The 14,506-nt window shown below is 32.0% G+C and overlaps 1 protein-coding gene across 2 annotated transcripts in view; it reads right to left on the bottom strand.

Annotated features, from left to right (window-relative positions):
* Window positions 1-845: 845 nt before the first annotated feature.
* The window catches only part of LOC129217559 (uncharacterized), a 207,512-nt gene continuing 193,851 nt past the window's right edge, over window positions 846-14,506 (bottom strand). For both annotated transcript variants that reach the window (XM_054851884.1, XM_054851883.1), the window contains exons 2-3: window positions 5,489-5,615; window positions 846-1,084 (exon numbers count right to left, since the gene is read on the bottom strand). In XM_054851884.1, the coding sequence (XP_054707859.1) occupies window positions 872-1,084; window positions 5,489-5,615 (340 nt within the window). In that variant the 3' untranslated portion in view covers window positions 846-871. The remainder of the gene's footprint in view (window positions 1,085-5,488; window positions 5,616-14,506) is intronic.

Genomic DNA, 14,506 nt, shown 5'->3' with positions numbered 1-14,506 from the left:
ATAGTCATTTTCTCCCCATTCAAAACTTTATCGGTTCTTTTTCTAAACAGCTTGAAGCAGGGGATCGTAAAGTCTTATTTCTCTTTTTTTTTACTTATGAGGGAGTAACGCGACTAGAAAGCTTGAGAAACATTGATCTAAATAACGAGATATCTGGAGTGAGTTTACTGATATTTGCAAGAAAGGATAAGAAGAAAACTTAATATTTATATGAAACCAAACTAACCTTTTTAATTAAAAAAATAATAATAACATATCTATGAAGAAACCTGAATCACACTTAAATCCTGAACCAATTGAGGGGTTTTCTTCGCAAAAAACTATTGACGTAGGATATGTTAATGAACAATCCCAGACGTAGTTCTATGGTAGTTAGCCCAAAATTCTCAATACAAAATCTTTGTATTGAGAATTCGCTGTCTAGGCTGATAAGGTCATTTTTGACACCAAAAGGTAAAAAAATATCCAGCAAATTTATCTACTACCAATAGTTGGGTCAAAACTAACCTGGCAGCATTGTGACGGCTACACAGATCCTTATCACGGCATTGCGAAGCTGCCATTTAGGTTTGCACCTACTGTAATCCTTTCTGACTTTGCGTCTTTGCCACGGACCAAAGCAAGTATGTATCGCAAATAATATGTAGACTTAGCCAACTGAGAGAGTTATTTTGCTGATGTCAGATAATCGAAAATAACTGCAGGTTCTTTTATTTTTTACGACCTTCTTATGAGCCATAGCACACTCAACCCCCATTATAAATGACGCATTTTTTTTTTTTTTTTTTTTTTGATAATCTTATTTTGTGTAGATGGTCAAAGTAATGAAATCAGGTATTGAAAAGTTTAAAAGAGCTTTTATTGATAAACATCAAACGAGGGCTATCTGAGGATCTGTGGAACTGGGTGATCTGTGTTTCTTCAAGGCAATGTGGAAGATGTTCATTTTGTGGTCCGCTACGGCCAGCAGGTGTTTGGAGCTTCGTCTGTTTGTTCGATCGCTGGACGAGTGGTGACGTCGAAATCTGTGGCAGTTGCTACCGACTACTATAAGTATGATGGCTGCGTAGAAAATGGCCACTAGCTGGAACAAGAAAAAAGTTATTTTTTAAGCATTTTTATTTAAGTTTCATAAGTTAAAAATGAAGATATTACTAATATCTTGATTACAATCATCATAATCAAAAACCTAAAAAAAATTGAGAATTATTATAACTGTGAAAACCAAACTTTTTACATGTAAATATTGATCTCCAAAGAGATAGATATTGTGGTCCTATGAATCATACATATAATACCCAGGTTGCACACTTCGTTTTTTAAACGTTGCGCAATGGTCGCTAACTATGTTCAACCATTTTAAAACGTCGTGGTCATCCATGAAAACTAAATGGTTGACTCCCTGGCCAAGCAAGGTTCTTTAGATCGCCAAGTGAACTGTCCCATTCTCAGTGGAACAGTTACTTACTCGTTTCTGCAAAAACCAAAGTCAAGATCACCTTACGGTCATAAACAAAACCAACTCGAACGGCAAACCTTAGGTCGAAATTCAAGAGATGTGGAGGACTTATTGTAATAAATCTCGAGCGGAAGCTGTGGCCCTTTTTAGGCTCTCTACAGGATTGCTTGGATGAGCACCTCCACATGATAGGTATCTTAACATCTAGTACCTTTCTGAATAAAGCCATATGTAACAACAACAAAACGTTTAAATGTTACGTGTGCTACCTGGAATATATACTTACTTTTTTCTGTACTAGCTGTTTGTATGACTACGAAAGTACGATGGGGACAGCCAATAAGTTAAACAACGAAAAAAAGTAAATTTAAAAATTTTTCAGTAAAGTATTTCATTTGTTCCAAAGGTCAAAGAAAACAAAATGCAGGCCAGCTACAACCATCTGTAGTATTTCCCAAATGATCTGGCGGCTAAGGTTTCAAACAGAATTCCAAAACACCTGAGCTTTCAAAGAAAGGGGAAAAAATGCCTTAAGAAATAAAACTCTGCAAACCTATAGAGCTGCTGAAAAACTTTGCTCTTGAATTCTGAATTGTATGCGTGCTTCTCTTTTTTTTTCCTCTCTCTCTCATGAAAGTCAATACTAAAAAAATGGTATTTTATTTTTATAAAATTATAAATTTTAAAAGTTTTGAAAGCGCAATCAATCGCATAATATTGCATTTCTGCCAACTTTATGACAAAAGAATTGTCTTTTTTAAATTTTGCAAAAAATTTATGAAATAACGCTGTGCTTTTAATTGTAAAGCACCGCGAGTTTGCCATTGGGAAAATCGTTATTTAGTGAATTAAGGATCTTAAAGATGTAAAACATAAAAGCGTTCTTGTTTATCGCATTCACCATCCTTCTTATAGAAAAATATCAATTTACATAATGATTAAAAAGTATAATGAAAGAGCTCCTTAATGGACATTGTTTAATAAACAGAGGCTTCTGCATCGATGAAAAGATACCTGCTTTAATCTTTCAAACTCAAGCTGTCGGCAGCAAGCGACTTGGTATATATGTTTGATTTGGTAAGTCATTCAATTAACCTTCGCCAGATGAATGGTTCATGTTTAAGAACTCGGACTTGTTTTAACCTACGGAGGTCGTCAAAAGATGTACACACATAAACCTAAAATTTAATATTACACAGAAAATTATTTTTTGACGCTTGTTTGGGGGCTTAAAAAATGAATTTTACATTTGTATACTAAATATTTTCTAAAAAATGCATATTTTGTGATATTTTTCTTTATTGCAACTCTTAATCCACATCTTTAGCATTATTACCCACCCATTATTTCGTCTTTTAGAAAGTGCGTTGGAGGAGGGACGAAAATAGAATAATAGTTTTCAATTCTGGTAAAAGTGCATTTTCTAACGGGAAACAAATTGTTGGCGGTGTTGCATAATTATTTTGTGACTGATTGATCGTAGCATATGCTACTCAGATGTCAAAAGGCTTAGGGGATGAAATTTGGTGCTTTTACCCTATGTGATTTACACTCTCGTACAGATTGACCTATTTGAAAAAAGAAGTGATTTCAATTACTCAGGTGGCAATTATCTTCCGTAATAGAACTAACGACTGCATGATGTAAGCATAGCATATTTGTGTATGGTTAGGTTTGGTAGATTTCTGAAATGCTCAACCGGGACACTAGAATGCCCAATTCCCCAGAGTAGCGGGTATTTAAAACGATACACATCCTCTGCTGGTTTTTAGAGTGTTTTAGGGAGAAAAACACTCTAAAACACTGGGGGTGTTCAGAATGTACAAACATTCTGAATGCTATGAATGGTTACTAATTTTAAACCTAACCAATATATAATAAATGACAGAAGCAGATAAGTTTAAACATTTTATGTCTTACACGTTGATAGTTGTGTTTTTTTTTTTTTTTTTTTTTTTTTTATATATAAAGAAATACTTTGATTAAGGACAAGAAATTTGAACAATATTGACGTATACTTTTCATTGGCTAGGATTTTTTTTAGAAAGTTTTTTTTTTTTTTTTAGCTTGTAAAAATCTTTACAAGCTAACCCAATATTAATAATTTACAAGTTTTTAAACAAAAAAAAATTGAAATTAGGAATTACAGTACCTTAAATCAGTGAAGGTAGAAAAGGAAATAATGCAAGCAGCTGTCTTAAATTTTCGGTATTAGGCTGAAGAAGGTATCTTGTAAAAAACTCTTGTTGCATGTCATGTGTGTTGTCTTAATTATATGTATATGTTTCGAAACTGCCTTCAAATATGTTTTTAAAATGAACGTAAATAGTCCTATATTGTTATTTTACGAAATTTAATTTATAACATTGTGAAAGTGACAGCTTGTCACAAATGTTACGAGAGCATGTTGCACAACTCCTAATGTCAAAGGAAGTTTGATGAAAATGGGGAAAACATATAACTTTAACTTTTGAGAACCTTTCTCTTATTTCGAAATGGTAGAAAGAAAAGTTTAAACGAATCAATAATTCATTCTCTTAAAATAAATGTATTCGGGAAATATTTATATATTTACATTGCAATAGAAAGTCAAACTGCGAACTAATTGGGACTGTAGAAGAGAGAATTGGGACTCCCGAATATAGTGATGCCTTCCATGTGGATTTGTGCGTAAATCTTTAAATTAGGCGGAATTGCCCAAGATGGTTTAGTTTATGAGTTACACGCCATCATTAGGAAATTAAAATCTTCTCAAGTAATAATGATCACATTTTATGACTTTTTAAAAAGCTTTACCTTTTTCAGGCCTGGCGTGATCTACCGATAGAACATCCATTCTTTCAGGCGGTTCCACTATCGGCGAATGCCATCATCATTACATTTTTTGTTTCCAATTTTCAATACAATATGGAGGCACCTGGGTCCAATTCGATGCATAACAGCGCCTTAAATTTAATTTTGCCAAGAGTACCGAAAGTTACTATTTCTCAGGGGATTTTTCACATGCCGCACCATTATGGTACCGGTTTTAGACACCATGAAAATACACCGGCTGGATCCAGGTTCTTACCTAAAGCCTAACCACTACACCAGTCTGCTGGGTCAGAAAAAATGTTAATTACCATAGATGGCGATTGGGACTTATAAGGGGGGGGGGTCAAAAAAAAAAGGACAATTAAAAGCCATAGGTCTTTTAGCAGCAGCAAAAAAGAGAGAGAAAGAGAGAGATAAAAGAAAGTTCAAAATTATGTTATGGATTATTTTGAGAGCAGATCAGTGGTAACTGATGTTAATTCACGTTTTTCTTAAAATTTTGATGCATTATGCATACAATAATTTTCACCGAAGAAACACTTAGACATGAATTACAATATTTACCCCAGAGTGTTTTGAGGAATCACAAACACTTGGTACTAATTTCATTAAACAAGTGTGACTTGTTTGAGTAAAGCAATTGATTTACTATTATCTAAACAGTGAATACATAAACTAAAAGTTACTGCTTGTGCTCAATAATGTTTTGTAAACAGATATACAAAGTAAAACAAATAATTATTTTCTGAAACTTTTGACATTTCTGCTAGTTTTTTTAAATTGTAAGTTTTAGTTTCTAAATTGGAAAATAAAATAAATTAGCCCCAAAATGGTAAAGGGACGATTCCCCCCACCTTCCCCCCAGATTCTCCGCCACTGTTAATTACCATATTCAATGCCACTGTTTTTTACTACGCTTTCTCTTTCGAGTAAACACTAATTGTAGTGGTGTGTAGAATTCGGATCCTTTATGCGTAGCGACTACTGCACTTGGTATTTAAAGGACGATTAGGAAACTTAATGCTTTTCACTCCTTTATAAAATTAAATAAAGTAATAGATTAAATGCAACGAAATAAAGAAAGAAATCGACAGAAGCTTCGCTAACAGAAAAGCGATAAATAAAGAGGAGCAATAAAAGACACCTGCGTAGCATCACTTTGCGGAATTGAACAGCACTAGGAGCTGATGCGAGTGACATTTATTTTTTACTTACCGAGGCGTACAAAATGGCATCGGAGGCTTGACGTGGATATAGTATTGCCGACTGCCTGCTGTTGTTGTAGTGGAAATTTTGGAAACCCTGTTGGACCGTTGAGTTGCAGAGACCACGCTGTAAATCCCTAGAATAAAACGAAATCGTGTAAGCAAATAATAATGTAAAAAAACATTTGAAAAGTATTTTCAGAACACTATTTCAGCTTTTTAAAGTACATCTATGCAAAACATATCTGTTGTTGTAAAACGAAACATTTTCAAAAGAATAAAAATCCCACTTAAAAATAAAAATTGAAGCAGGAAATAAGAACATGTGTTTCAAAACAAATATTTGCAAAAATACTACATTTTGAAATCAAATATTTGAGGAAAGAATGGTAACTCTCAAAAGAAAATATTTGCAAAAAAGAAATCGACCTTTCAAGCGCAAATATTTACAATGAAATATAATACCTTTCATGTGAACCTTATGCTTTACAAAAAGCGATTGAAGCATTTTCCTAAAGCTAAAACAAAGCGATCTCTACGTAAAAATAGTGAACGAAAAAAAAAAAAAAACTGTACGTAAAGGACCAAAATTTATTTAGTGAAGATTTATAAATGATTCAGGAAACGTAACTAAAATTAATCATTTAATCATAAGAAAATGATTTTGTTTGAGGGAAGCGTTGTAGTTCAACTCTGCAGCAACAAAACTGCTTAAACTCATTATTATTAGTTTTATTGCCATCATCATCATTATTCTTCTCATCATCATTATTAATATCAACATTATTATTATTATTACTATTGCATTAATAATTATAGTAATAGTAATAAAACTTTCGAATAATGTTTCAAATTTCATCGGAATTACAGTTTACTTTTAAAATAAACAAACACAAACAATCAAAGCATGTGAATGAAAGTAAAACTGAACCAATCATATTTTTTGCATTAAAATATCGAAGTGTTCTTTTTTCTCGAAATATAGTTTGCGTATTTTAATGGAAAAATGTTAGTTCCAAACAAGTTCATACAACATATTATCTCACAAGCATAAAATCTCAATTTAATGCCTTGAGAAAGGCCGAGAAGTTCGGTCCAAAGTTGAAATAACAGTTGCGTCTATCAGTTTTTTTTTTTTTTTTTGAATCACAAGATATTGTCGCCTCAGAGCAACAGTAAGATATCTAATTCCAGAAATACCACTAAGATATCTTACTGTTGCTCTGAGAGAACGATATACAGAGCAAGAATTGTAGTTATACGAAATAAAACTGCTGTTTTTACTGTAGGGCAAACTAATATTTTCCTCTCTATTGCTTCAATTCTGGGTTTAAGGTTTTTCAAAATGCTTGACACTGTAATTTTACAAATGTACTTACATTTGATTTTTGCAATAAAAGTATATTAGTTACAAAATTAATTTTTCATTGCGGTCTTTCAGGAACCATGTTTGGTTTTCTGAAGGCAGAAATTTAATTATCTAAACCAGAGAAATGGTTTATACTCGGTTAAAATAGACATTAAGTGGCTTAAGAAGAATAATATGTTCCGCCTTTAATTATTAATTCCCATTATTTAGAGTAACGCATAGGCGACTGGTAAGGGGGGCAAAGGGGCCACTGCCCCTCACTTCCACAAGAAAAGAGGCCTCTCCCCCTCACTTTCCAGAGTTAAAAATTAATGATCGATTGAAAAATGATTTTTTATGGGGTGGATTGATTTATTTCACGAAAATAAGAACTAAAAATTACAAATAAATGAACATTTCTCATCTCATTTCATAAAAATAGAATTTTAAAATTGAAAGGAAAAGCCTACGGTGGCTATCCGTTCTGATTTGTGATGTCATATTCCACACTTTTTTTCGATTTACTCAATCAGTAATATTAAATGCCAGTGATGTAGTCCAATTTCACAAAAAAAAAAAAAAAAAAAAAAAAAACAGCTTTGGGGGCCACGCTTTTTTATCCCTAAACTTCGTTTTACCCTCCACTTTTTTGGAGCACCAGCCGCCTATGGAGTAACGTAGAGACCAGTGTGAGTTAATGTGACTTAATGTATGTTTTATTAATCAACTTCATATTAATTTAAATTTGTGCCTATTGAAGAAAACAAAAAATATTATTAAAGAAATTTAGTACAGATAAAAAGGGAAGCAAAAACATTTATGTTCATTACAATTTCTTTGACTGCTAATTATGAAAGCAATTATTTTTTTTAAATAACTGCGCACTATTTGTGTGATAAATTTTTTGTGGAAATAGGCATTTTATATCCTTTACGATGAAGTTTAAGAACTCTTAAAATGATTTGGAGGACAAAATTTGTATAATTCAAAATCTTTAACCTTTAATGGGAAAATAACTCTGTCCATTTCACTTGAAATTCTCGCGACACATTAGCGTCAATCATTAAAATGAGAGCAAACTTTTTTATAATCTCATAAATTCAAAGCGTCTAAAAGACACAGGAAAAAAACGTAATTTATGTGATACCTATATTAAGCTGAAACGAAAGTTCCCTGTCGCTGAAAGCTTTCCTACATCCTACTGAATCTCAAATCGCTCGATTTAAATGTCAAATGTAAGTTGAAGTCTTAAATATTTATATGCTGATCAGTTTTAAATAAATCTGTATTTTTAGAGTGGGTTTTTACATTAATTTCTCGTGGGCTTTAAGAAAATCTTTTAGTTAGAGAAAAAGATGCGAGATGTAGTAGCTGAATCACTTAAAAAAAGCTTTTTTGAGGTAATTTAAAAAGTTTGAAGAAGCTCTTAAAAGCAATTCAATTACAAATTGAAATTCTCGGCGTTTATATTGCTATTACTTCAAAATTGAAAAGAACCAAGGATGTTCAACATTAAAATTTTATCATAAAAAGAAGTTTTTTTTTGTCTCTTTTTATGACAGTTCTTATGAGAACTTGCATTTTGTTGGCGCATTATTAGAATAATTCTATAAAAAAACTTTATAGATATAAATAAAATCCTGGAGTAAATCTGAAATGGTAATAGTTTGTCACAGGATTTCAGTTTTACCGTTTGATAAAGTTTTTTTCTTTTTGAGCAATCACGATTGCTTATTGTTCTCACTTGACTGTTTTGATGTGCTATCATTTTATTTTCCCACCAGCACCCTCTGCCAGCACCACCGCCGCGTCGACCGGCCTCACGATGCTGCTCCTCTTGCGAAAACCTTCTCCAAGTTGCATCCATGTCCTACACACACGCATACACACACGCATGCCTGCGCACAGACACACACTCATACATACACACATACACACTCATGCCTGCACACAGACACAAACACATATGCCTACATACACACTCACACGAACGCCTACACACACACGCGCGCGTACACAAACACACACGCGCATTCATACACACACGCACGCTCGGGATTGCGAAAAACATAATTTGAATTCAAGATGCCAAAAATTCAAATATATATATATATATATATATATATATATATATATATATATATATATATATATATATATATATATATATATATATATATATATATATATATATATATATATATATATATATATATATAACCATGAAACAAATGCAAAGTATTTCGTATGCAAGTTTAAATATCCATGCGTTATTTATTCCACAGATTACTGTTGGGTAATTTCTTATTTAAATTTTCCACATTAAAATAGCGTGTGGAATCCCCACTATATATGTTAAAGGACTATTTTTATTTTAAATTTAATTTTTTGAGAAACTATTATTTTAAAAGCATTAATTTTCTGCCTTGAAACAGCTATGTTATTTTTTTCTTTTTTCGTCTTTTTTTTTGTAATTCATGACATTACAGAATTTATGTTATTACTAAAACAAATCATAAATACCACTGTCAAACAGAGAATTCGGCTCATCATTTATAGTTTTCCTAAAGAAATTTCCGATGCTGATTTCAAATATGTAATCAAAATTTTCCAACAACCCAATTTAAAGAAATCATAGAATTTAAGTCGGCTATTTTCGATACGTTTTTCCACATCACGTTAAGATCAGAACACTAAATTCCCAATTAAAAACCCGCCCTGAAAGACGAAAAATGTGGTGATGGATAATCAAGTTTGTTGTTACTGCAGTTTTGATATGGTGGTCAATCTCATGAGCACGATTTTTTGTGATGCATGCTATCTCGATTCATTTTCCGTGCTTTTGCACACAGATGAATTAGATTTTTACTTCAAGGAAAAAGATTTAGGAAACTGGAATATTATTGATTTGAACATCGAAATACTAAAGAGAATTTTGATATGAACTATTCCGACACTTATTCAAAAGCAATTCAGTTATACAAAAGTAACATGTTGCCCGTACTACTAGCATTTTCGACCAAAGGGCATAATAAATAATAAAGGCATTAATTGAGGCAGCGAGAAGCAAAGGAATGTAAGTGGACATTTTCAAGTTTGGAATAACACGCGTTAAGAGACAACTTCCTAGGAAGGCTTTCATTGATCCCCCCCCCTAAATCATGCTGTACAGCATCACCTACCAGGACTACTAGTGCTATCTCTTGCCCCAAGACAGAAAAGCGGTACCTCTACTATTTGTACTGGTTATCTCCAATTTTTTAATTTTGCCACTTACATCCCTTTGCTTCTCACTGCCTCATATGAAGATTTGAAAGCTTTTTTAGATAAAATTTAGTAAAATCCATACTGCGAGGTTATTATTTAACGATTATAATTATTACTGAAACAAAAAAAAAGGGATAATATAACTGATTGAGCTTTACACAATGTTATCGATTCCTGAGTGCTAATAGGACAGCAATGGGCAGAGGAAGGAAACAAAGAATGGCCAAACTATTCCACCGGCATTTCATTTTAATTATGTCTTTCCAAAAACTTTGTGAAAACGATTTATAACACAAGTGCTAGATTTCAATACTTAAAATCATAGTTTTCACGTGTTAGTGAAGTAAAGCGTAAATAAGGTGTCTATTCAGAGCCTTCCCATGTCCAAGTTAACGAAGGCTTGATGATTGTTGCTGAACATTTAGAAGGAAAAACAAATACAGTAAGAATTTACCCATCGCTAAATGTTTGATAATATATTTTTTAACGAATTTTGTATGTGAGTGTCGACATTTCTTTCAAACTTCAAGTGCATATCACAAACAATTTGTAGTTAATTGGGAAAATCTCTTAATATACTTGAATTTAGCACGTTGTTTTATCCAAAGAACAAGTATTTAATTTTATGAGGCTCGTTTTTTTTTTTTTTTTTTTTTTTTTTTTTTGTTGACTGGCATAATCTTTATTTCCACTTATTTACGTAAACTGTGTTTGAGAAAACGTAGTATAAATACAACTTAACACTGATTTTTAACACGTCAAAACTTCAAAGGACCTGTATAAAAACCTAACCATTACTTTAACTTGCCTAAAAACCCAAATAGGAAGATTTTTTTATGCTTTATATAAATTAATTCGATTTGAATTCAAATAAATTCAGATAAAGTTCCAGCATTTATATTTTTACTTCATAAAAATTTACATAAAAAACTGAAAACATCGAATATATGTACATTGTTCCTTTATCAAAGTCTTGAAGATCTTGTAATGCATTTATTTAATATGCAATTTTACTTCATCGAAAAAATTAAAAAAACTAAAAAGAAAATCTGATACTTATATCACATTTTGAACCGAACTTCAATCAAGCTCCAAAGAACTAACCAAGATCCATAATATTAAAAATCTTTTTCTTTCACTTGTCATGAGTTTTAATCCTTAAGAAGCTCTCAGAGTCGAGTGTCACACCTTTTCCAATAATCTCCTCCATTTCTGCCGCCGGAATAGAAAGAATTTATTGGATTCGGCCCTAAAGGGCCCATTTGAAAGAAGAGGGCTTCATAAAAAGGCGTATAATGCCGGATGGAGTTATGTCGGGAATTTCCGACCCGACCAGCTCTTATTTCCTCTCCAAGTACGCTAAAAGTTATCGAAGCTCAAACTTTTTTTTGTGTGTTCGGATGAGTATTTCGCGAAGTGCATTGTTAAAAAGGAAAAATTTTCAAAAACTGCCCCGGAAGACAAAGAAATAATAATAAAAAAAAGTCTTGAACTTTTGAAACGTACGCAGCATGAGTTGGTGAAGAACATTATAACAACGTTAAAAATGCACAAGTAATACATGTAGTGTAATGCATACAACTGTTTGTTTCGGGGTTAAAAAAAAAACTCCTTATACAAATTCATTTACTTGCATTAAAGAAAAGGATGTCTTTTAACTCCATAAAACGTGTCGGCAATGTTATTGAAATTCGTGCATTTTTTACGTTCCTCAATTTTTGAAATCTTCTGAACATTTTTTACAAACGTAAACATTTAAATTGTTGAGCAAATTGGTGTTTATAATATGAATACGCTTTTGTGTTTAGTATAATTGATGACCCACATTGATATTTTAATCTTAAACTTGATTTATTTATTTGTTTCTAAACCGGAAAGAAAAGGTCAATCAATTGTCCATACTTGGGTCAGTTTTGAACTTTTACCTTTAGTAGTACGGTAGACCCTCGTTTTACGCGGGGTTACGTTTCACGGAAATGCCGCGTAAATCAAAACCGCGTTAATTGAGACCTAATACTAGTGTTAAAATAGGGGTTTTGTTCCGTAGATAACAAAATACTTCATTCTAGTGATGACTAATTATATAATAAGTTTAACGTGTACTTATATTGACTTTTATGCACAATATGCACAAAGAAAACATAAATTAATTTCGTGTTTTGTTTATAAAGAGGAGCTGGCTATGATAGACTTTTGGCAGTCATTAAGAATTTTTCTCTGTAATTCTTTGCAGAGCATTAGCATCCATGATCGCTTGCGTCATTTCCATGATAGAATCTTCCTTCACTAAAAAATCAGAATACTTTCTACTCTCTAGGAATGGCTCAAAATTTTCATTGTGAACGTTTTTGGTTGTGCATCAACGACGTCGGTTGGTCGTTAGTTTTGTCCTCTTTTGTCACTCGTAAAAGCTCTTCTTCCAGTGAGTTCTGAACTGTGTGAGTTTAATAACTTTACTTCTGGAAAGAGCTCTGGAACCAATCGCATAAAATGTCTCCAGTGGCCCAAGCTCGATTATTAGTATGCCAAAATGCAGTTGATTACGCGTAATCTACAATCTTTAGAAGTTTTGATTTTGAAAAAGGGGAAAATTTTATCTGTTTGCATTGCAGCATCCGCGTAAAACCGAAACTCATGCGCGTAAAATAAAATAAAGGTGTCAAATCTTAAACCGCGTATTGTCGAAACCGTTAAAATAAACCCGCGTAAAACGAGGGTCTACTGTATATTAATCATGTCATATATGTTTCAGTTTGAATAAAATAATGTGTTGCGGAAGAACCATAGTACTTTACTTTAGGACAAAGTATAAATGTATAGATATGCCTCTAAAAATATCAAGGAGAGTCAGAATCCTGTATACGCTCAATGTTTAATTGCTAAACTAAATATACCTTTTTCTCAAAACGTTTCAAAGATAAAAACAATTTTCACACTGCATTCAAAAGACATCTAAGAGTCTACTAAAGTAAACTTTTAAGACATTTCTGTTTATTTTCTAGTCTATTTCGATTTTATAATTAATAGTCAAATTTTTAAATAAACAAAACGACTGTTTTAAACCATGAAAACAACTGTTTAGTCTAGGACAAAAATTTCACGTGGTTTCAAAGCAATATGTAAAGAAAAAAGAACAGTATTATTTTTAAATTGATGTCTTGTGAAAATCGCGTTTGAAAGTAAAATTTTTCGTCCATTTTAACGCATTCCGGCCCCATTAATGATTTATTTGAGTTACTTTTAGCTTACATGGAAACGTGAATTTGGTGTCATTTGAAAGCTCTTGATTTGAATATTTTGAAAAAAAAAAAGTTTTTAGCTGATTATTTGTTTTCTCCGCACCTCATTTCAATAACCTTCTGGAAGAACACTTTCACATTCCTTTTTATTACTTCATTACGCGTGAAATTTACAACAAATATATCCGTCTCATCTGTACTTTAAGAGTCATTTTTATTAGTATAACTGACATGTATAATACTTTGGCGAAACATCTTTCGTTTCGCTCTTTTCTCCTTGACAAATACTCGGCCCTGCAACGGTATCACCAGTCTTCAAAATAGTCATCATTAAAAATAAACATATAAATTTACACAATACAATCGCATAATTTATTTAATAAATATTTTAAATAGAGATTATTCCTGCCCTTATACCCAAGCTTGAACAATGTACAAGTTTGGATCGTATTTGCAATATCATAAATTTATGAATAAATAAGTGAAACTGAATTAGTTGCGCTGAAAATAAGTGCAAAAATAATGGAAAATAAATAGTCAAACAGAAGTGTGGTAGAAATTTAAATAGTATTAACGCAGATAGCCAAAGTTACTTCCACACTTCAAGTAATACGCATATTTTGTTAATTTTTTTAAAAAACCTTAACGTGTCCAAAAAAGTTGTAGCAATGAAGTTTAACTCACATTGCCTCAAAGGAAAAATATTCATTTACCCTGCATCAGGGTTACCCACAGGAGGGAGGGGGCATGGCGCAAGTTGCGCCATCAAGATCTTTGAGGGGATTTTTAATTTAGATTTCTTGTTTTATTTTTAATTTAAACTATTTATTTTATTTTGGTTTTATCTCATTTCATTTTAATTTCAATTCAATTCAATTAATTTTATTTTAATCATTTTTTTTTATATTTTTTTTTTACAAATATGCAGTTTACATATAAAATAAAAGAAAAAAGAAATTACAAACCGAAATATATTTCACCCTGTCTATTTGAAAATCCCTGATTGAGTAGATGGGAGTAAAGGCTATAACAATAGCCTGACTAGCTCCCACCATAATTAAATAAATTTCACTTAATTTATTTAATTATTTTCGGTGCATGTGTGTGTAGGTTATTGGCGTAGTACAGAGCTTTTCTAATAAAATAATAATCATTATTATTAAAAATCAACAAA

Source organism: Uloborus diversus, chromosome 2 (assembly GCF_026930045.1).
Source record: "Uloborus diversus isolate 005 chromosome 2, Udiv.v.3.1, whole genome shotgun sequence".
Lineage (NCBI taxonomy): Eukaryota > Metazoa > Arthropoda > Arachnida > Araneae > Uloboridae > Uloborus > Uloborus diversus.
This window is presented reverse-complemented; position numbering and strand designations above follow the sequence as displayed.